This window comes from Mercenaria mercenaria, unplaced genomic scaffold (genome assembly GCF_021730395.1).
Source record: "Mercenaria mercenaria strain notata unplaced genomic scaffold, MADL_Memer_1 contig_2925, whole genome shotgun sequence".
Lineage (NCBI taxonomy): Eukaryota > Metazoa > Mollusca > Bivalvia > Venerida > Veneridae > Mercenaria > Mercenaria mercenaria.
The window spans coordinates 50,999-76,685 of record NW_026461017.1 but is presented as its reverse complement, the minus strand read 5'-3'; the positions used below and the strand labels follow the sequence as shown (position 1 = coordinate 76,685).

General features: G+C 33.7%; 1 protein-coding gene across 1 annotated transcript; it reads right to left on the bottom strand.

Moving 5' to 3' along the window:
- Positions 1-436: 436 nt before the first annotated feature.
- Positions 437-24,237, bottom strand: LOC128552580 (uncharacterized). Its single transcript, XM_053533634.1, has 3 exons — positions 23,737-24,237; positions 6,405-6,685; positions 437-2,049 (listed from the first exon to the last, which is right to left on the bottom strand). Exons 1-3 carry the CDS (start codon positions 24,085-24,087, stop codon positions 939-941), a joined length of 1,743 nt encoding a protein of 580 aa, XP_053389609.1. The 5' UTR covers positions 24,088-24,237; the 3' UTR covers positions 437-938.
- Positions 24,238-25,687: the final 1,450 nt, after the last annotated feature.

The window sequence follows — 25,687 nt, the reverse complement described above, 5'->3', positions numbered from 1 at the left end:
CTTTAAACATTTGGTACCCCTTAGGGAAAATACTGTGTTATAAAAATTATTTATTTTATTGAATTTGTTGTTGTATCAGAAGGAATTTCATCAGATCGACTAATTAATGAAAATTATACATGCAGCGCTTTTGATGTGTTTAACCATTGTACATTTCGATATATTCACATTCACTATATATTTATCATGGGAAGAAAATAAACGTTTATTATCGTACAACCAACATAAGTGCAGTAAAATTAACTGTGGCACTTTCCGCTATATAGTACGAGCAATCTGACATTTACAAAAACATGAAAAAATGGCGTCATTCGAATTGGACGTCAAAACTACAGCTAAAACTATTTCTGACAGTGTAGATAAAAAAAATGAATCGACGCAACTACATATTTTTCATTGCTTTAAGTATGTTTTAATAAAAATCAGTTACTGTATCTTTTTTTTTTTTTTATTTATTTATTTATTTATTTTTTTTTTTTTTTTTTTTTGGAAGGCGAATTACAATTAAACGTTAGCGTGTCTTTTGTGTCTTTCTGACTATTCTTTTGATATGTATAATCGATATTCTGACATCTATTTTGATTTTCTACAATTCATGAAATCCAAACCATTTATTTGTTTTTGGTTACCTTTTGTAGACATGTAAATACAAGAATTGAATGTTTTTTGTGCGTTTATACGAGTAGAACAACATTAGGACTTATTGCAGATCATCCAAAAATCGCTAGTACGATTCATGGATTTGTAAGAAGTGACAAGATTATTACCCTTATAAACGCACAAAAAGTAGTATTCAATTCTCAAATATGTGCATATATTCAGGTCTGTATATGTAATGTCGCAATTTATTATTAATTTGATTAAAGCATGGCCAGCATTTGTTCTATATCGGAATTTCAAGTAAATCTTTCGCTCTTAATTGATTCCTCACTTTTTGCTCAATAATTGCATTCTTTCCATTTTGTTGTATTCTTATATCCAACATAACACCATTTATAGGATTCACCATGGTAAGAACAGTCGTGCCAAGGTTGACAACAATATTGCCAGAAGTTACCTGTGTCTAGATAACACCAATAGTAACCTGTAGTATGGGTCCCGCATTCATGGTCCAGCCTACATCGTTCACCGGTAACAGTTATCATGGAACTTCTTTGTGAACAGTACGCCCATTTGCTGCTCCACCAGTGTCGCGATCCACTTGTATAGCACCAAGAGTAGCGTGTCCCTTCCTCAAATCCACATGTACCATTACAGCAATAATCCCAGTGGTCTTTCCTATCGGTGTAGCACCATTTGTAAGATTTCGAGTAATAATCGCATGGATGATCTTGGCGGCACCGGGAACCAGTTGCACTGAGTGTCGGCTGCTCAGAGGGTACAACCGCATACTCGTCAATCGTTTCTGAAGGCAGTTTAAGCAATTCACGTTTTTCAACGTTGGAGTGTCTTGGAGATACAAGGAGAGTTGCCAATTTAAAAGGAGCTAACAAATCACGAATGTGCCGAATACTGCTACGTTTGCTTCTTATTCCAAAAGTCACACCCATTGTCCAATCTTCGTCAGCAATATCCTCATTACTCTGCATGCCTGAATATATGCTGAACATATAATTGTCTCTCTTAACAAGAAGGTTTGTCGACCCATATTGGCCAGTCGTAGAATAAATTAATCTTCCAAGCTTACGGTGTAATGGAACAGTCAAAGAAGATAAGGCCTCTTCAGAGTTATTTGACGAGGAATAACAGGAGTCTTTAAAAATCTTAAAATTCGCCACACCTATATATGTTCTTTGAAGTATGTTTTCTAGCAGGCCTACTGGGGAAGGAAATATATAAGAGTCAGGTTTATTTTCACCGTAATAGCCAAATGAGAAACCTTTATGTTTGTCCTCATTCTTCGGTGCATTAGAAGAGTCACAACAAGCCGCTGTCCACAAGACACTAGGAACACTGACTCGGTTATATTCCCTCTGTGTGTTCATTTCTCTGTCAGTTTCATCATTGGGAATACGGATTGTTGAAGGAACAGCACCGGTTACAAAGTACCTGCAATAAATAATTGACTCCACGTTTTAAATTCATTTGTAGTTGAAATTAGATAATATTGTGCTAATATAGGTCTACATCCAAAGTGTTTGTTCTTTACTTATTGAGATGTTATAATTATACATATTGAATCTTTAACTGGGTTATTTACTTGTATAAATGTCATAACTAAAAAGATCTTAAAACAACGGAAACCCTAAACTTACTTTATTTGGGATTAAAAGAAAACAAAATATTTACACAAATGTAGATACTTTTCTTGTTGTTAAAAAGCATATACTTACCCAAACAGCTAACTTGCCATAGTAATATTAAGTTTGATTAAGTTAGTGGACCCGTAATAGTAATGTTTAAAAATGCATTAACTTGATACAGACTTAAAAGTTAACATTGTTTCACACTGTATTGCAATTTTAAAACAACTTTTACCATGAATAATTTATGATATTTCCTCAAGCTAAAATAGAGACAAATTTCAAAGTAATAACCACTGTACAAACCGAACGCAGGGAATTCATTATACCAATAATTTCGATTAAAGAAACCTCAAAATATTGGTTAACAATTATAAAACACAAAATAAAACTGTCGATAACATTTTTTCTGGGGAGCCTCAAGTAAAAAGTAAAAGGACAGAAATTAAGCTCCAACACTGAAAAATTATGGCCGAGTCCTTGTGAGACTGTTTAAATTTTGCTCTCTACATATAAACATAACCAAGTCTAACCCTGCAACCTTCTCTATCAGAGGTAAAATTCACTTTATACAGCAAGAAACGGCTTATCAAATAAAAAAAATCTTTGTAGAAAAAAAAGTTTGGTCCGAGTAGGGCTTGAACCTACGCCCTCTCGAAAAATTAGTCAATAGGTTACATTCTACCAATTCAATTTCTTATTTATTTCATATTAATAACAAAACATTCAGACCTCATTTTCAGCACCTTAGAGCATTTCAATGATATGAAAACCATATATGGTCATTTAGTATAAAATGTCTTCTTATCAAAAATAGAAAAATATTGACATGTTATGTGGTATATAAGAAAAATAATCTGTTCTGAGAAACATCACCCTCTAAAAATGCCCCCATTAAGACAGCCGTTTAGCAATTACGCGTAGTTAGACATTTTTCGCAAAGAATAAAACTTATTCCAGGAAATTCACAATGAAAATGGTCTAGATCTTTTCTCAATACAATAAGCAATAAAAAATAAGCCTAAAATTTAACTGTGACCTCCTCATGTCACTCATTATACCAGATTTCATCCATAGCATGGAACTACATTTTGGACTACTTCACATGTAACACTGAGTAGTCACTTCCGGTTTGGTGTAATCCGTCCTCAAAGTAGGTTTATGGTAGGAATTGAATACTCTTCAAAAAGGAGGTACACTATTACGGGTCCATTACCATAACTTTGTAATATTAGCCTTAATATTACACTTATTGCCGGTTTTATAGAACGATAAAGTTTGCAATATTTTCTTTCATCTAGGCCAATATAGGATTACCCTGCCATTAAAAGATTTACTCAGCCACTATCATATTTTTTTTAATTTGACTGTGTAATCAAACTCAGCCGAAAGTGATACAACTTTTGATGGGCCTGTATATCGATATGTTTTAGTGAATGCTGCCTGTAAACAAAGACCAACTTTGCAAGGAATCAAAAATGTAAAAACAGAAAAAAATGTCATTCTGTTCTCTTTAATGGTTTATACTAATGAATAAAGGTGATAAATATTATAGGAATAATAATCAACTCTATAATATTTATCACCTTTCATAATGTGAATCCTAGCATCGGCCAACACAACAGTTCACGGTCACATATCAAAGAAAAAATAAAATCACACAATTAACAACATTTTAGCATTTGCATATTTTAATTTATTTAAATTCTCCTCCGTAGGTTAAAGCCCTTTACTTGACACGGGGGAGGAAGTGTTACACGAAGGATGGAGTTCTTCTGATAACCTGTCATGTTTTCTTCTGATAACTGTTACAGAGTTCCTGGAAAACGTTATAGAGTTATTCTGATATCTGTATGACAAAACAAGGAATCGGTTGGCAAAATGATAATTATCAATCTTTATAAAGAGAGAATGAGAAGTAAAACTAAAGTTTGATGATCAAGGTTGGTTAATTTTTTGTGCTATTCGTCAGAAAAAAAAACTGTTAAGACTAATAATCAACGCCACTTCTTTAAAATCAAGACATTTTGAGTAAAATATCGAAATCGTTCTTCATCCTCCCCACACGCAATAGCCTAATTTTAGTGCAAGGATGCAAACATAAACCGCTATCTAACAATTTTATGCCCGATTTTTCAAATGTTACGGAGTTCAGGTGATAACTCTGAAGATGTCACAAAGTTCTTAGGATAACTTTTGTTACTGCCAGGGTGTTTCTTGAGCTATGTTAAGATACTTTTTAGCTAATTTTATTATTAAGAAAGGGTGTTAATCATGTTGTAGTGTAAGATTTTTATAGAAGGTACAGTATTATGGTTATATGATATATTGTATTGTATGTGTGTTTTTGAGTGCAAATGATAACGTTTTAGTGTTATATTTTTAACTCAAACTAGATGTTACTTTTAACGGGACTGTGTACGCTCATAATGATGATCTAGCTAACTATTCCTCTTACTTTAAATATTTCCCAGTAAACTCAAAATGCACTTCTGTTCATCTTATAGCATTTTGGCAAATGCAAAGATCGTTTTTGGTGAAGGATTGATATAGATAGCACTTTATAATTCACATTAATATGCATTATGATATTTTTAAGACAAATGGCATATGCATGTATGAGGATGTCAAGCCCCTTTTTGGTACTCAGTATTCAGCGCATTGAAAATTATATGCATTCTGTAAGATGCTATGACAATACCAATTACGTTTTATCGCAGAATTTACGCCGGTCACATTTGAATTCACCCTCTGTGTAATGTCGCACTGTGACTGTATCCTTTCCGCGTCTACTAATAAAATTCTACTGTATGAAGGATTAGAAGAATTATGATGGTAAAGTTATAATATATATCATTATTATTAATATCATTAATACATTATTTATGCAGAACTATTGATATGAATACAACTGTATACATAGTATGCGAAAGCGTTCGGATTAAGGTCTATAACTTAATGAAAATTGTCATGCGATAAACATTAACAAAATCGCATATACACAATTATACTTGATAAATTATATGTATATTGTCATGTACATTTTAAGCTATAATTTTGGTGTGTTTTAGTATAACTTTTGCCGCGGTTTACGTATTAGTTATTGTACGACTTTTGTTGATTATGGAGTATAATTTACTGTCGCGTGGCAAATTATGGTCCCTAATCAACAGATACCATACAATTACAATTTTAATTTAGAATCATTTCCTTCTTGTCATAACATGGTCACGCATGAAAAGACGTTGATGGAACGAACAATACAATTTACTGCATTTGTTACCTATTTTCGAATTTTACTATATATATGTCATTATACTGAACATAGTTTTAAACTTTACAAAAGACTCATATCATACATTATATATCCATAATACTTTACCTTGGATAATTATCTTACATTAGAACATGATTAACACCCTTTCTAAATAATAAAATTAATTAAAAAGTATCTTAACTTAGCTCAAGAAACACCCTGGCAGTAACAACAGTTATCATAAGAACTCTGTGACATCTTCAGAGTTATCACCTGAACTCGGTAACATTTGAAAAATCGGGCATAAAATTGTTAGGTAGTGGTTTATGTTTGCAGTTTTGCACTCAAATTAGGCTATTGCGCGTGTTGATGATTAAGAACGTGAATGAGTAGGTTAATATGTATGAATAAGCAAACGATTTCGATATTTTACTCAAAATGTCTTGATTTCAAAGAAGTGGCGCTGATATTAGACTAAGCAGGTTTTTTTCTGGCGCATAGCGCAAAACATTAGGCAACCTTGATCATCAGACTTTTACACCCCATTCTCTCTTTTTAAAGATTTATAATTACCATTTCGTCGACAGATTCCTTGTTTTGTCATAAAGATATCAGAAGAACTCTATAACGTTTTCCAGGAACTCCGTAATAGTTATCAGAAGAAAACAAGACAGGTTATCAGAAGAACTCCATCCTTCATGTAACACTTCCTCCCCCGTGCTAGAGAAGAATCCTCGCAGGATGACCCCCGGGCAGTTTTTCAGGAACCTTGGTAGAGGCAAAGACCTTATATATGTCAGTTGTTAGGATTCCAAAATTGAAGACCCGAGCGGGGTTCGAATCTTGAGGAAATCTTAATGACAGTATTTGAATAGCGAATTAGCAATTGTAATTAGTATATAAACCTTTTAGCACCAGCAAAACTGCAGAGCCTTTCCATAGTTTGTTTTGAACGTACTTCCAAAGCCTTCCACATTTGCTGATTAAAGCACGGGTCCTGAGGAACGGCGTTTGTGAGAGTGAATGTAGCAGTACCACTGTCACCACTCTGGTAGAAATTTGGATTAAGATGACCTTTATCATAGTTTGTATTTCGATAATCAGCGTTTATCGCCTGAACTATCTTATACGTATTTGTGTATGTACCCGCTATTGTCATCTCGTTTGAATAGCTCATGCCTGACAGCTGAAACAGATCTAAATCATTGTTTACCAGTATTCTAAATCTAACACCTTTCCCGTAACATTGAGCGGGTAATATAAAACATGTTCACCTCGAGATATTTGCATATCGACCGAGACATCAGTCGAGGTCTATATTCATATTTCGAGGGGTAAACATTTTCATATCATCCTTTAAGGAATGCAATATTTATTTTATTTAACCGAATATAAATAAAGGTCAAAACATTTACTGGAAAATCAACATGATTAGTCAAATGACTTATTGAAATAATTATTAAAATGTAGATTATTAATAACCAATAAAAAGACAGTAGGGTCTTTACAAGAGAGCACTCCAAAATTGTGGCAAATTTACTTTGTCAGTAAGACTTTTTTCAAGCCAAATGATAGGCTTAACCGACACTTTCACATATATGCGCGAATTTCAGTATTTCAGCGTTGCGTCAGCAGTCAATAACTTTCTTATTTTTAGATAAAATTGATAGTTGCAGTCTTTTAATCAATGCGAAAGTATCATTCACATAAATGGAGATATGAAAACCAAAGTAGCGCTCCTGCGCATGTGATCATATCACAGGCGCAACGAAAAAAAAATAACGATTTTGCGCAGCATTTATTTGAGGTATAATAAATTCAATTATGACAGACATGATATGCAAACCTGTACAGAAATTATATACAGTCTTTTAAGCCACACCAAATTTAATGTTCGCTGAAACAGCTTCGATTTGCTAACATCAAACCTGTAACTATACTCATAAGAATCATATCTAAGTATATTTAAACAAACATTCAGGCAAGATCTAATTGCTATAGAACATGTAAAGAAAAAATAATTGAATTAATACTGTATTTGTCAATAGGTCAATGACCATAACTCTGTTGGTCTGGTAGAGTGATATCCTAAACAAAACCAAAGTGCACTACATGGCTTCATGGCTCCAGGTCAAATATTTCAAAACATATGCAACACAACCAGATGCACAACTTCACATGCTATAAAACAATCGTTTAAAATTTTATTTCTTTAAGCCCAGTACTTTTCGAGATACATGCGATACAAGCTTGTATGACCTCTATGCATATTTTTTACTAAATCAAGGGCCACTGACCGACAGAAATCCCAAACAAAACTAAAGATGCACAACTTACCATGCTCAATAATATTCCTATTATGTTTCATATACGTTTTAATATACGTGAGACATATATTTTCATGCATATATTACTGGCTAAGTCAAGGGCCTTACTTTTGGTCTGGCTGAGTGACATCTCAAATAAAAAAACCCAGTTGCACAACTTCACACGCTGAAAATTACTTCAATTAATTTCATAATCCTAGGTCTAAAACTTTTTGAGATACATGCAACACAAACTTTTAGACCCTTTTATGCAGAATTTTGACTTCGTCAAGAGCCATAATTTTGTGTTATTTTCTTGCAGGTAGGAAGCTTTCGAAAAATGATTGGACGCTTAACATAAATCTGGTTTGGTTTAATAGCCAGTTCTTTGAACAAGGTAGTATAAGAAAAAGTTCATTACAGTACACCATTTTATTCATGTAACAATCAACGTTTAAAAACTTTATACACTTTCCTAAATTGATATTGCATCATTTAAAATCAAATTTAGACTAGCTCCAAGACTATGTTATACACTCAAGACAAATGTAACATCAATTTATAACAATTATTTAATACTTGCAACTTTTTTGCAAATATTTAGATATTCATTCATTATCATTCATCAATTCTATCGAATATTGTGATTTCTTTGGCTTGAACCGTGACCATTGTCACCTGCGCACGAGGAGCTGGTGTTGTTATTCTTGTCTTACAAAATCCACAGCGTTTGTTTATAAAATCAAATGATATTACATTTCTCAGTGAAGGCATATAAGGGTCAAGGTCATTTATATACAGGTCAGTTTGTAGATTGTTGAGTGTGTGTTTGAAATAAATCGGGTCATTAATGTAGACTGTAAGCGATCTTGTTCGAACGGACGGACAGACGGACGGACGGGCAGTTAAATCGCTATATGTCCAGGGGCATAAAATGTATTTTAATGTTTCCAGTAGGAACTGGTAGGCCACGTTTAGTATTTTACCATCTTTGTCTGTAAGCGCCGAGGTATCAAAACATACAATTTCTAGCAATTTATACATACATATTTCTGAAACAAACTGGTAGGCACGAAATCACATGTGTATCTCAAAGTCAAAAACAAGAAGAAAATACATTCGTAGTGGATTCATAAAACAAAAATGCACTATTCACAACTTAGTAACACCAATATTTGCTAGAAATTCATAATTACAGCAATTATTTAGCAAATGCTTCCTGAACTGCTTTATTATGTAATGCATGCATGTGAATAAAATAAAGAAATGATATGAATAATTTGTTAAATAGATTTTGAGATAAATTTGAAATTTTGAAATACATGTACTTGTTTTGCTCAAAAATTAAAACCTAAGGAAGCTGCCCTTACATATCACCTAATTTTCAGAGTTTGCTTTGACTGCTTTTTCTGTATTGCATAAGTAACCGACAGATTAAAAATCATTATTAAAGCTTTATGTTGGAAATTCTGATAGTTCTGATAGTATTTCTAGTAATATGACAGGCTAATATTAAAATAGCATTTTGCTCATCTTGCAATCTAAACAGGAAGAACTGTCATGAACAGTCACCAGGATATTTTTGCAAAACAAGGATTTTAGCAAATTTCACTACTATTTCTGAGTGACTTAGAATCTTCACTTCTAGTTTTTATTGTAGTTTAAGGACCATAAAGATATGATAGCGTATTGTAATATTTCAAGATATTAAGATCTATGTACAAAAAAGTACCCCAAAAAAATCAATTGAAAAAATGCAAATCTATTGTTGGCGGTTGTAAATATGATAAACGAGTTTTCTTATACATTATACGTTAACTATAATACTTGAAACAGAAACTGCTTTAAAAAAATGTAAAATCCACTTTGATCAATTTTTATGCTGCTTTTCTTTTCAAATTAAAAAATGGGATAGTATCCAGCTGAAAATTTGGATTTTTTTCCAATTGTATATGCGGATGCCAAATATGCGTTTTTCCTAAAATGTATATAAAGCTTGTGGCAATTCTTTGCATTTCAAAATTTACCATGTATGTTGTCTTTAATAAATAAATTTGCCAATTTTGTCTTCATTTTTAAACTGACTGAGTGTATTATAATTATGAAATTATTGACCACTGGGCCATTGAATACTGTCTGATACTCCAAGACAGAAAATAAATTTGATTTTCTTCGGCTACCATTTCTTTCTCATACAAATGAGTAAAAGCTGCTGATCCTGCTGATGAAGATGAATGGTTATGATGACTGTTGAAAGTCGACTAAATGATGAGTTTGATGATAAAAGCAAATGATGATTGATAATCATAAAGATGAGTAATAATAATGACGACTTTCCTGAATAAGTAAAATGACGGCTGATGATAATATTAACAAGGATTAGAATGGATTAGACAGACAATGACTGATGATTAGATGGATGGTGATGGTGATGACGATTGAAAGAATAATATGATTATGATTGATGATTGGATAGATAGTGATGATGATTGATTGAATGAATAATAATCATAACTGATGATAAGCACGAGGCAATGAAAATTGATGTATGATGATGATGATTGATTATGGCAATGAGAGAAAGGTAGATAAATGATGATGATGATGATGATGATGACTGCTGTTGATAATAACGACTATCATGATAATGACTGATAATGATGATGAATAAGTATGATAGTTAATGAATAATTACCATGAATAGATGCTGCTTAATGATGGACGAAACGACGAATAATGATCATAAAATAATGTTGTCTTATGATAATGAATTAAAGATGAATCATAATGATAAATGACTGTTGATTAATAAATTATTTTTGTTCAAACAATCAATGACGAAAATTTATTAATAATGATCAAGCTTTATGACTGATGATAAGTTTACTAAGACACTCACTGAAGTTAGCCACAGTTTAGAGTCCATACTGCAGTAGTGAAAACCCAAAAATGCTAAATATAACGTTTACTTTTAGCGCAAGATTGCAGAAATATAGATGAATATATGACAGTTCTTCAATGTAGATTTAAATTTAATTTCTTACAGTTGTAAATTATTGTTTTCGTTCATATGATTATATTTAAGGCATGTGCCAATGATTGAAGATATCGCTGCTTTTCCGGTGTAGCGTGATTATCACACGGACGTGACCAGTTCCACCGTTTATGTATGTTTTTCAAAACCTGCTTACATGCTTATTCTTTGTCCAGTATTTACAAAGAAATGCATAACAAATTCTCAAAGACAGCATATAAAACTTTTATTTAAATTTTATGCTGTAGAAATTTAAATATATTAATTTGAATATGCCCGATTTGACATATTTCACCGGTTTGTGAAAAAACACAGTAACATATCTTTTTTATGAATTAATTTGTCTTAGAACTTGTTAAAGGTGTTAAATATTGTTTCTCGGACTGCTGTGTGTGAAAAGCTACTCAAAATGATAAGATATGTACGCTCTGAAAATTGCTTTTTTGTTTAAAAATCTGCGAAAACTGTCCTATTATTTTCCGCTAAAACTTGTCATTTCAAGACCCTGATAACTTGCTTGGCATTTCCATGAGATAAATTGCTTACCTATTTAAGACCCTAGTAAATTCCTCGACACACCAATGACTAAAATTTCTTGTCAATTTAAGACCCTGATAACTTGCTTGACATATCTGTTATTGGTGTAAAAAGTCACCATTCGTTGCAGAGAATAGACAAGATTTCTGTCTTGAAATAAAATATTGTATATGACAAACTAACATCCACTTGTTTATCATATTTTTCTGTTTCCACATAAATGCACATACAGCTGCAGTGTACTCTGGTACTCGTACTAAGGGCAGTTCAGAGTTATGATTATATTTATGTTTAATACATAATTTTGCATGAGTATGAACTGTAATGTGATAAGCCATGAACGCTCAGGCAGTTGACCCATAATCTGATCTTACAATTGTTATGTCCAATTTGAATGTGAATTTAGTGCTTTGACATGGCTTTTCTATCTATCTTTGAATACTGTTGTGTACATGTTCATTCCATTCAGGTATTATATACTATAACCTAGTGCAATACAAGTAATTTACTGAAACGGAGAACAGTGAAAATGTACCCGAAATACTTAGCTTGCTATTGTCATTATGGGTCTAGTCAGATGGATCCAGGGTTTCAGTTTAAACTTTTTATAACAAAGGTCGTGAAATTTCTAGCAGGATCCGAGGAGATGCCATCACGGAAAAAAATGTTCGAAAATATATCTATATACAATACTCAAAATAATTTTTGACAAACAAGGGGCCTAAATATATTAGATTTATAATTCAAAAGGCCATTTGGTTTAAAACTCCACTGTCTAAATCAGGGTTCCTGCAGTCAGGATCAAGTCAGGGGTGGGAAATATTTTTTCCAGGTCAGGGAAAAGTCAGGAAATTTTACCATTTATTTACACCTTTAAACAAAAGAAGAAAATAAATGTTGACAAATTGCAATTTTGTTTACTTGTATACTTATATAATTATAATGTATGAAAAATGTAAAAGTATTTCAGGTTGTGATAGGATTAGATGTTATATAGTTAGGGCATACGGCAAAGTATGGAGAGATGTCTTGGAGTGGAGACATGGAGTGGAGTCAGGAGTGAGATTTTGGAGTGGGAAATTTGAGTGAGATTTTGTAGTCAAAATCATATGTTTTGTTGTTATTGATTACTTGATAAATGTTAAAATGAAGGTAAGTGGTGGAGCGGTAATGTTGTTGGAAATGGCACTGCTACTAATGATGATGATGATGATGATGATGATGATGATGTTGATATTGATGATGATAGTTTTTGCTGCGTTATCTGAGGATGATGTAATATACAAAGTATGCTCATATTACCGTTTTTTATGTTTTCTATAATGCTGATGATGAAAATGCTGCTGATGATATTAATACAGTGATGACGATGATGGTGTTGTTATTTGTTAAATTAAGAAATGGCGGGAAAAAGAAGGACGATAGTTAAGTCGCTTCTTATGACTTTGTTTTGATTTATCTTATTGTTGCTGCTAGTGGTGATGATCATATAGATGGTGATGATGATAATAATTTTGTTGTTGTTGATGAAGATGTTGATTGCGATAAAGACCTTTTCATTACATTGTTGTCAGTGAAATAATAACGGCATATAGATGATAATGATGGTGATTTATATTGTTGTTCCTAATGAAAATTATTGATGTTTGTGATGATGAAAGTGTAATTAAACATTTATTTTTGAAGCAATTATTTAAATAGACTAACTGCATATTAGGTTTAAAATCTTTAAATAATAATCATCATTAACATCAGCATCAGAAAAATCTTCGAGGTCATTATAGCAATATTGAACTGGAAAGTTTATTAATGGAATATTTTAGTTTTTTAAATTATTTTATAAGAGATTTGAATTTCTATACAACAAACATCTTGCCAAACATGAAAACATTAACCTTGTTTACATTATACATTAAACACACTTATCAGTGCAAGTATATGATATCATTCCCCCGCTGCATGCTTCTGGGACTCATTTATTAACGATCCTTTTACCATGTCTTCTGATCTGTAACATTTCTTGAATGATAACAGGCAACAATATATAAATTTTGCTCTTACTATTAGAAGGCTTTAAGGTCAATTGTTTTGTCATCTCCCTCATTTCAGTTGTTACACAAAGAAATTGTTTCATAAGTGTATGACTTTTGTCACAGAAATTTGAACAACATTATTTTAGTTAATTAAATTAATTAATTATCATCACCACCATCGCTATCATCACTTTCATCACAACCGCAGCAACAATCATCATCCTCTACAACTTAATCACCATCACCATTATCATCACCATCACCACTGTCATCACAACGTCAGTAATCATCATTGAAAATACTATCGTCACCAGCAGCACCACCATCATCAATATCATAATCTTCACCTCAAACACCACCTCCATTAACAGCAGCAGCAACAGCGACAGTAACATATATCAATCATTACAGTATTGTACTTCGTCTTATTAATTTCACCAATAACTCCACTGTTTTTAATCTTAATAACTTTCAAACCACATCTAATTTGACTCCAAAATCTCACTCCAAAATTAGACCCAAAGGTCACTCCAAGATCTCACTCCGAGACTCCATTCCATATTTTGTCGTATGCCCAGGAGCTCAGTCGGTGGAGAATAGGAAGAGAATTCAGAGGCACGGTACAGTTTACATAAGAACACAGTTCTCGTAACATGCTCAAATATCTTTGTTTGTAACCAAAAAAGTCCCCATTTATTTCTATAAATTTAACAGACTTCTCTTTCTTATCCATTGCACTCCTCAAAATTGAAATGTGTGGGACAAGATTCGAGCGATTTTCAATACTAATCTCATTTTATTATTATACACTTGGATCACACACCGTCGGTTGTAAAATGGCGGATGTTGCGATAGATGTTCGATACCAACTTTGAAATGATAGCAGAAAAGAAGCTTACTATTCAAGGGAACTTTACATTAGATAAAGAATTTTTAAATCTATTAAGTTCGAAAATGTTTTGTGTTTAACTGGAATCGGACATGAAGCGTTGCTACCCCAATTTTGCCACTAACAATCCGTACGGGAAGTACCGAGCTGATGACACTGAAGTCTCATAAAAAAGTTGCAAAAAAAGTTTAGTATAATCATATTCTGTTGTTTTAAATTTCGGTACAAATCCACAAATCATACAGCAGAAATGGCAAGCTTACAAGTTAATAAATGCATGGTGAATTAAACTTATATAAAGCACAAGGATCGGGCCACAAGTTTTGCCAACAATACAGGGTTTGCCCTTCCAAAATAGTTCTAAACATCCATTAATGATACATAACCATGTTTCAGTGCAGAACTAGAATGTGTCTGTAGGACACAGGGTGTGCACCCCACTGGTACATTTGTCACAGATAAGGGGCAATAATTCAAATGTTTGCAGTCTTAACGGGGTATAGCCACAACAAATATTTTATGAAAAGGATTCATTATTCTAGGCCCTATACTTTTTGAGCTATGAGCATCACAAACTAAAAATCCACTATTTTGGCTATTTCAAGGGCCATAACTCTGTAATAAGAGCTAAAATTCTCAAGAAGAATGCTAAGTTTGCAAGGTCACATCAAGATAAAGACTCCAACAAGGTTTCCTGAATTTACATTTAATACTTTTTGAGCTAGGCACATAATTAGGTGAAAAATTGAATATTGTTTACTATATAAGGGGCCATAACTTTAAAGAAAAAGGGGGTGGAACCAGCCAAAAAATTAGTGGTGTGCAAGTTCATATCATGATTAAGACTCATGCAAGTTATTTTTTTAAACCATTTATATTAAATACTTTTTAGCTAGGTGCGTTACAAGGTAAAAATATACATTTTTTACTATTTCAGGGGCCATAACTCTAAAAATAGGAGGTGGACCCAAATGAAAAATAGGTGGTGCGCAATTTCATATCATGATTATGACAAATGCAAGGTTTCATGAATCCATATCAAATACTTTTTGAGCTAGGCATGTCACAATGTGAAAAGGTGCATTTATGACTATTTCAGGGGCCATAACTCTAAAAATAGGGGGCGGAGCTAGATGAATAATAGGAGCTGCGCAAGTTCATATCATGATTAAGACTCATGCAAGGTTTAATGAATCTATATCAAATACTTTTTGAGCCAGTCGTGTCACAATGTGAAAATATGCATTTGTTTTTACTATTTCAGGGGCCATAACTCTGAAAATAGGGGGCAGAGCAAGTTTAAAATTAGAGGTGTGCAAGTCCATATCATGGTTAAGACTCTTGCAAGATTTCATGAATCTATATCAAATTCTTTTTGAGCTAGGCATGTCACAAGGTAAAAATGTGCATTTTTGCCTATTTCAGGAGCCATAACTCTGAAAATAGGGGGCGGAGCCAGACGAAAAATAGGAGCTACGCAAGTTCATATCATAATAAAGATTCATACAAGTTTTCATCAATTTATATCAAATACTTTTTTAGCTAGGCGCGTCACGAACTTCGGAAGGACGGTCCACTACTTTCGTTTAGTGGGCCAACAGCCAAAGAGCCATTTCTAAGGGGCCAAGAAGGGCCAACAATGGCCTCCAATAAACTGCTGATCAACAAAAATCACACTGGTTATTCGGGTACCTACTCGAGTGAGCGATACCGCCCTCGTGTGATTTATATACATGTAGGTTGTATAGGGTATATAAAAACAATACCAACGTATGACATATATTTAAGCATGTTGAACATTTTAAAGACAGACTCGTCCGAGGAAATGCATTAATTCGCACTGGTGAAAATATCAGTCCTCAATAATATTGATATGACTACAAAATTGAAGAAAATGTAACGAAATTCATGTAATTGACGTTTTGAGACGTATTTTTTTGTTCGAAGTTGAGATAACTGAATTTGGCACTCCCCTTTGGGTTTAAAACTATGCATACTCAACTACAAAACGAATGGATCGTGTACTTGCAAGTATTTTTGTTGATAAAATGTCAATTATATGCATCCCGTCGCTGTTTTTGATGGTACCTCTGACGATGGATGAAAATAAACAATGATACCTACCCGTTTGCACATGGGTACCGTCCTCGTTATGTCAATGAACATTTATAAAACTCCCCGCAGCGATTACTTCCGCAATACGGTACACTTAAATGAACGCAGTTAAAGGTAATCGCTTTGAGGATCTGGAAATAAGAACTGGAAATGTGAAACCCGACCTTTAGTAGACCTATTTGATTAGAATATTAACTTTTAAATTGTAAAGAAGTGAGTTAGCAGTATTTCACCAATATCAAATCTTCCCTCACACCCACCCTCTATTCTACACATTCTATCATCTTGCCTACTTGGAGTTTTTCTTTTTCTCCTTCAGTCTCATTATGAAAGCGACCAAACTTGTCGTCGCACCGTGCAAAAGTGCTTATGTTAAGACTGGCCTTCTTTTTCTTCCTGAAAGGGAAATCGGACCCTCTCTCTGGGCATGTATTCGTATAGGGAGAGGCTGCGACTTCATAAATCTGCCTTTTATCGTATCTTGTAATTATAGGTGCACCCTCCATTAAGTTCGTGCTAATTATGCGACTTATTTACAAGTGCATACAATATACACTACTGTATATTAAGTGTCTTACAGGTGACTAACTGAAGAAAAAGAAACAGATATGGAAGTCTGGTTATCAGATTCAATCTCTTTTTATGTTTGTTCACACACTCCTCACAGCGGTTGTAAACGTTAAATGTACGTCAAGGGAGGAAATCTGTGAGATTCAAGATTTCAAGATTTTATTTATAACTGGACCCATACGGGCATCAGTATTATAATAACAACAAATTTAACAAAACAAACACTTAAAGGGCCTACATAAAATAAAACAGTAGTTTTACAGTCATAATAGTTCTGATACAAATATTTTGTAAGCTAAAAGATAAAAGACGGTGTACATTTAGAATTAAACAGGTTTGAAAACAGTGTTTTAACAGGCCAGCAAATAACTGCCAGTGACAAAAACCTATTCCTCCCAAAAAAAAATTGAGGTATTTTCTGTACAAACAATGCTAACTTAAAAAGAAGGGTACTATCATTACTATGAAAAAAACGTTGAAATGACATTACATTTGACTGTAGAAAGTCATTTGGTATATATTTAACTCTGTGTAAATTTAAGTACGGACATTCTATAATGTAATGAAATTCATCTCCTAAAGATGTATTATCACACAGATAACAAGTCCTGTTATTGAGCTCAATATTCAAAAATATCCCTCTTTCAACTTGTAACAAATTGTTCCTACATCGGAAATGACACATGAATATTGCGAGATTTGTTGGTAAAACCTGTTATAAATATTTTGTAACACAAACATTTTCTGGAAATTTGCAAAGATTTTTTCATTCCAAGATTGAATAAACTGGCCTTCAACCTCTGTTGTACAATATTGCAGAAATACACTGGTGAAAATACTGATTGATTCAACCAGTATTCAGCAAATCCAAGTTACTCTAAAAGTTCTTTTACATATGAAATCCAAGAAAAATAATTTACATTTTCTGATGGAGTCTCTACGTGAACCTGTAAAGTATACAGTTTCTTTTTCTTTTCTTTTTTACCATTAATAATTGTACACCAGTAGTTCAATATTCTATTTCTAATTAAAACATCTATTGGTAATACACCAAGCTCGCCAAAAAAACACATGACATTAGGTGTTGACTTTTTTAACCTTCAGTACCATTTTTAAAACATTTTAAGCTGAAATTTTTGACAATGCTAACATCACCACAACCCCATACCTCTGATCCATATTGGTTGAACCACAGACTCAATAAACGTAATTTGTAAATCAATACTTAGCTGCAACTTCCTACATTTTTTTCAACAGAGCATACATATTTTTTTTCTAGCTTGGTAACCAAATACATTTTAGTTTTATTGAAGTAACCATTGTTGTTAATTAAATTCCTAGATACTGAAGTCATCTACTACTTCAAGTGCCGCATTATTATAATAAAGGGAAGGCTTATTTCGCATTTTTACACGTGAAAAATAAAAACCTTAGTTTTATTGGAATAAACTGTAAGTTTCCAAATATAACAATATTCTGACATAACATTTAATGCAGTTTGTAAATCATTTTCAGATTCTGCAAATAACACTGTATTGTCTGCATAAAGCAACAAAAATAACTTGAAAACATTTCATCACTTAGCAGGTCCTTTACATTGTTTGATAATTCCACTAGTCCTGAAAAAAATAGGCATACGTGAGACTAAATCATTCAAGAAAACAGAAAATAAGATTGGTGATACATTTTCACCTTGTCGTACACCAGTTGAGCTATAATGAAGAAATTTGATAGACCTTGGCTACTCTTTACACAAGATTTGGCTTTATCATACATTGCATATTTAGCCTCAAGACTTTGTCATCAATGTTATGCTGCAGCAATTCATTCCATAAACACATACGATCGACAGAATCAAACGTTTTCTTGTAATCTACAAAGGCACAATACAAAGGCACAATATAAGAGCAGATTGGTTTGTTTATACTTTAACTTACTCCCCTTAGATTCATAATCACCATTTGCAATACAGAATTAGCAACAGATGATAAGACAGGTAAGATGATATTTTGTTAAAGTTTAAGTATCAGACGAGCTGTAATAACTTTGAAATGATGTACAAAAGTTACCCAGAGCAAGCATAGGGTGGACCCAGTTCACCAAAATTTCTCGTCGTTTTCTTCTCTCTTTTTTGTTTCATTTTCCATCCTTGATCCAGTGAAAATCTGGCAACCATACACAATTAATTGGCTAGTGTCATGCAACGGAGATGGCTTCATACACTATCATTGCTTACTTCATATTGTGTTTGAAGTACAGTTAACTCCGGTTTTAGCGAACTCATCGGGACAAGCAAGTGCGTTTTCGTTATAACCCGAGTTTGTACTAAAAATAAAGTGACCTGTTTCTTATAGACATTATTTGTATAGCAAACTGATTTATATGACTAGTTGATTTAAGGTTTAGCAGTATATCACAAAACAACAGATTTTTTTAACGAATGAACAGCATCTTGACACACAACTTATCTGTCCAATACATGTTTTACTGTTCTGTCCCACAGAGTTGGATACTTAAAATATTCTTAATGAGTTCTCCCCCTTTAAATAAGAATGCCATTTGTAAAGAAATAAATGTAAACAATTGTCAAAAACGATGTTTTACCTAGTTATGTAAAGTTTAAACACTCGCACGATGTTGCAAATGCATCAAAACGAAGACGTGTAACATCTTTTAAAAAATGGTGAGTTTTTAAAGGCGCTGAACTGTCCAGAAATGCGGCCCCTTCATGCAGCCCCTTTCCGGAATTCAGTACATATATCAGTAAATTGACAATGGTTTTGTAGAGTAATATAAATGTTTTATACGCTGTTAAATTTTCATGTAAAACAATGCTTTCTTTCTATGATTTGATGACGTTCGAACTTTTTTCTCCGAAACATAGACCTATACCTTAACGTGCATTGAAATTCACCAATTGTCTGTAGTTTAATAACAATTTAGGTACAGTTTTGCAATTTATCTCATAATCCTACTATCTGATTGCTTTTTTTGTAATAATCCTGACCATGTGAAATATTACAATCATACGCTGTCTAGGAGGAAATTTCTATAACAAAATTATAATACAATGTTAACAATTAATAAAATGTTGGTTGAGAAATCGGGAAAAAAATACATTTTCAAGGCTAAAATCTTTTGAATATGACTTTTTGTATAACACTGCCTGCACAGACGTAATATTTACTTTATCTTAACGGTATATAAATAAAAAAAAAAAGATATAATAGCTTCACGCTCAGCCTTTGATATCATAGATATATGTTAAAATTGTACTTAAGTGTATGAAATTATCAACTATTATTCCATAGAAAATAAAATTCAATAGAAATCCATTCATTACACCTATTTAAATTTTACGCTATTGACACCGGTACAAGTCATACGATATTACAGAATTTGACAACCAATTCAGAGTGAGATAAATATGCTCTTTCTATATAATTGGTGATATAATATTTTCAATGCGTATTACGTAACTAAATTACATGTATAATATTTCGAAAGACCTTAAACAACATTTTTAAAAATCATCAAAACAAGATTTCAGTGTAATACTTGGTTTTAGATGTCGTTTAGATAATATTATATCAACAATCCCGCTACGTTTAAATACTTGTTTTATGATTCAATATTGTTGGTACGAAATCTGCCCAATGCTAATGTTAAAGCCTGAAATTTTCATAGTTTCGCACTTCGCCGTTGTGATCTCGTGCTTGGTCTTTCACGCTTCTCTGTCATGGAAAGGCGATACCCGAAGCGCGAGATCAAAATGACAAAGCACGAAATGTTTTTGTTTTTTTTTTTTTTTTTTTTCCTCGAAATTTTCCCTTCACCACCGTGATGTTTAGCTTCACCATCGTGATTTCGCACTTCACGCTTCACAATACGCAAAGTGTTCACAGCGCGAAATCACGATGGCTTCACCATCGCTATCTTGCGCTTTACAGCTCGCCAGAGAAAGAGATGCATGAAGCGCTAAGCGCAAGATCACGATTACAAACTGCAAAATAATTTAAAAGGAGTAAGAAACATTTTGCAGAATACTGTTTTAGTTGAAGAAAAGATAATAATACATCTTAACGAAGTTGACATAATGCAGACGTCGATGACATTCGCCGAAATATTTTCCCTATGCAAGGCATCAGTTTCTTATTTGGTACATTTGTAACAATATCATGAAACTTAGCATGTCTTTGTTGACTAGTATTCAGTTTGGAGTTATAGCAAAATTCCTTTTAACACGTCTCGAATATATACTTATACAAACATCTCTTGTTATCCAGTCATAATGATGTTTTGAAAGTGTGTTACCCCCAACCACCTGTTTTGAATACTACAAACATATAACATGGATCAATAAACCACAAATTGCACGTGCAATATTACACGCATACCTAGTAAAATAATACATCTTATGTAAAAGATTAAGAACGAATAAGGTTTTCGTGCAATGTTTAGCTTCAAATACACGCCAAAATGCACCATTTGCGGTTCTCAGATGAAAAAAAAAAATGTCATGGGGAGGATACCAAGACCCCTACGCATTACCTCTGCTTACTATGAAGAATGCCCTAGCTACGCGCCTGTTAATAGAACATCACTTTTTCCAACACCTATTTTTCATGAAAGTTCTATCATAACTTAAAGTAACGATGAAAATAAAGAGGGAGTGTAATAGTTCCTAGTAAAATGCAAGTCAGTTGTGGTCTGCTACCCTAAAATATGCTCATGTCCGCACAATAAACCCCTACTTTCGGTTTCGATCCGCAAAACTTGCAGTGTAGAGTGTAGGCCTATAAACATAAACCATCTCATTTCATGCATCAGCCCCGGATCCAGGGCCCGGCCAAGGGGGCCCGTGCCTCCCCAGTTGGCCGAGCCGTGCCTCCCCAGTTGGCCGAGAAGTGACATACTCATCAAAGATGCACCCTACTATTTTGGCAAAGGAATAATTATTTCTCAAAATTTAAACCCAGAAATATACCAGAGGCCACCATTTCATACCAGTATTTCAAACTTTTCCAGGGGAGAGCCCCCTGACCCCCCAATCAAGAGGGAAGTATCGTACCCCTCCAATACTTCAAAATGTAGACCTAAAATACACCAGAGGACACCATTTTCTGCCTGTATTTCAAAAAATTCCAGCAGTCCTCCTGACCCGACCTCCCCCCGGAACCCCTGCCTAACGTCAAACATGGGCAAAGGCACCCACTCCAATACCTTGCAGTCTTGCACTTCGGCAGTGATGTCTTCGTTCAAGATGGTGCCCTCCCCCCCCCCCCCCCCCCCCCCCCCCCCCCCCCCCCCCCCCCCCCCCAGTCAAAAATTTCTGGATCCGGCCCTGTGCATGATGTATTCTTGCAGTAAAATGTGTGATTAAAGCGTTTGTTCCATACGAATTTTCGAAAAACAAAACATGGAGAAATAAGGATCTGTTTACTACTGGCTTCTTTCGACTACTCTTGACGAAGCACATTTTCGACCGAATTACTGGCTTTATTCCTCAAAACGAAGCTTAGAAACATGGGTCGATCGCAGTAAAATATTTGACAAAAATCATAGAATTTCTGAACAAATTTAATTTTGTTTTTGCTATGAACATTTTATACCCCGTAACAACTTAAATAACAAGACAAAATGTATGGAAGCAATATTCAATTGAAAATACACATAAGAATGTGTCTATGCAGATGGATCTTGATACTAAGTTGATAGCGAATTTGAAGCGATGTGAGAAGTTTTTCTCTGGATAGGCTGCTTCCAGTAGCTGGAGGGCATAAAAGACCAAAGTTTTATCTTTATCTTGGCTGGTCATTGCACGTTATCGGTTATCGCTAAATTAGAAAATGGGTCTACCTCAATGTAATGCTCATTTCAATAACGAGGACGGTATCCGCTCGATTGACAGAAACAGCGAGGATGGTACCATGGTACATCGTCAGAGGTATCTTTTTTTCTAGACACTGTCTTCGAAAAAATCGATCTAATTTTACTGTGATTCAAGTTTTTGTGAAATGAAAGTAACGGCTAACACAAAGAATGACTTCTTTTCATTTTCCTAACAAAAATTTTCTCATATAATCCGAAATAATACCATCAATCGTGAAAATATGTACCATCGCCTTAAAATATCTTCATTTTGCGCAGCAAAAAACGTATTTTTTTTTCACAGTTATTCAGATTATATTACATAGATATTTGACATGGATATAGTTAAGGTATAATATTACACATTCATTACTAGAACTTTTCAAATCTTCAGTTAAATACGGAATAATAACCTGTTAAAGGTGTGAATTTCCTGTTCACCAACATGTACATAATTCACACGAGAGCGGTATCGCTCACACGAGTAGGTACCCGAATAACCAGTGTGAAAATGGTCCCTTAAGGGTCTTAGCCCCCCCCCCCACACACACACATACACACTCCAGTTTCGGACACATTGTGTAATGGGCCATTTCTTGAAAACACAATTCTTACCTCCCCTGAGACCCTGTCACTCATTTACAGCAAAAAACAAAACAAAGGGCCATGGCCCCTTGTTTATAAACGGCCCGTCTGGGCTACTAAAATGGCCCGTTATCCCAGTTAAGAGACACGGACGGATGGACGCACGGACGAACGGACGCACGGATGCACGGACAATTCTCAGTCAATTAACTTATAGTCCATGTCAAAATCAATGCTTGGAAAGGTAATGCATTTCGGTTCGAATATAAAAGTTGTTAAGATTATGTAAAAACTAACCTGTGGTTCAATAAACCATGTTTTTTCTCTTTTGTTACGAGTTTGTTGAGCAGAAGTTTCCAGTGTGTATGCCGAATATAAAGGTATTCTGAATGTAGAACTGTACCACGTAGCAAAATGGTATCTGTTCTGATATCGTTGACATATGTTTGATGCGGTGATATTGACATAGTAGGTCCACGTTACTTCTGGCGGAGAACCTTTGTAGAAGAACGATTTGCAACTTCTTTGAAACGAATCCACGACTTCACATTCGGCAATACGCATAACAAACATTAACACAAACATAAGATAAAAATACATGTTTCTGTTGCAATATCTTAAATGTGCACCAAGCGAAATATCTTCCATTTATATTTCCATATATTTCTTGAACAATTTCTCTTTTGGAGAAAATTAGTTATTAGTCATGTCTGTTCTCACAGCGAGTTATTTGTCGAATGTACAATCGTCTAGATTGCAATAGGATAAAACTTAAATATGGTTATGTGAATGTAAACAGGATAGAGATATATCTGGGCAAGTGACAAAAACAGCTCATACAAATCCGTATCAAGTGTTGTATATTATTGCACAGGTTTTATAAAACCAGTGGATTGATTTACAAGTAGGCTTTTTCCTAGAAACAGCCCTCTTTATATTACCCTACAAAAATTTAAAAATCAAGTATTAAATTAAAACTCTCAGTCACCTCCAAAATCAAGGGAGTACTTCCAAGGCGGCGGGCATGCGTCTAATAAACCATATGGTGAATATGAAATTTTACACACAAATAAATGTTTTTGTTTTCCTGAAAAGAAAACATGTATTTCAGAACTTCGGAAATGCGATGCCACACAGAAATGTTTTTGTTTACGTTCGATTCAATTCAAAGTAAAATATTGTAAAATGAGAATATTTACCAGTTGAGCCGCGTGTAAAAAATAGCTACTTCTCATTGTCTCAAAATGAAATGTCTGTAAGTAAGCAAAATGAATATGCATTTTACTGCTCCAGAGATGAAAGTGAATGAAGTCAAAAAAGTGTATATAAATGAAAAAAGCGATTTGCCCCCTTTCGTTCATAAAACTGGAATTGTACAATGAAAAGAAAACGTACAGTAGTGTATGTATATATGTTTACATGACGGACATAAAGCTGACATTTTACTTATCAGTTAAGAGCAATATCTGTTCAAATATGTCATTTAGCTTTACCCAACCCACTTCTGTAATTGTTTGGGTCTAAACTATCGTCCCCTACCCATTCCACTATTACCCTTTATAAAACGTCTCACTAACACATATTATCAAGAATATTATGCACAATAATATGGTGGGTTTAGGCAAAGGGGGGAATGTACGCATAACAGTAATATTATTTAATAGCATCTAAATCATAATTATACTGGTCACTTGTTAAAGTTCCATTAGGCTTTAACTTTTTATGATTAAAACATACATGTATAAAATAGTTGTCCAAATAGATGTTTTCCATAAGTACATGGTAAGAAAAGCACTACTTCCAATATTTCACTTGAAGTTGTACCGTTAGAACCATAAAGGGAGGTAATCAAAACAGTCGATTGAGTATTTTTCTACTATGTGAACCCATATCCAACCTTCAAAAATTATATGAGAAAACAATTATCGAAAAAAGGATTTAAAAAAAAGAATGATAAGTTAATAACTAATACTGAATACTGTTGCAAGTTTAGAGCAAAGGTTTTAATTATAACTTTTGCAAATATTAGAGCATTTGTTAACATATATGACATTTTGGTAACATGTTTTTTTATTTGATTGCCATAAAAACAATCAAATATTACATTAGATGTAAGACAACAGCAAAGTTTAAGCGATATATTGAAAGCAAATACATTCTTTTTTATTTTCTTAAAGCTTCTATACCGGTGACATTCTAATGGCTGATACTTATCGCCAATGATAACGTGATTCCCGCACAAACACGA

Excerpts from the sequence above, each read along its gene's own strand:
- LOC128552580 (XM_053533634.1), bottom strand. The coding sequence starts at position 24,087 with ATGGAAGATATTTCGCTTGGTGCACATTTAAGATATTGCAACAGAAAC. Across the intron at positions 6,686-23,736 it reads CATGGTTTATTGAACCACAG|CTGTCAGGCATGAGCTATTC; the intron begins GTTAGTTTTTAC and ends GATCTGTTTCAG. Across the intron at positions 2,050-6,404 it reads AGTTTTGCTGGTGCTAAAAG|GTACTTTGTAACCGGTGCTG; the intron begins GTTTATATACTA and ends TATTTATTGCAG.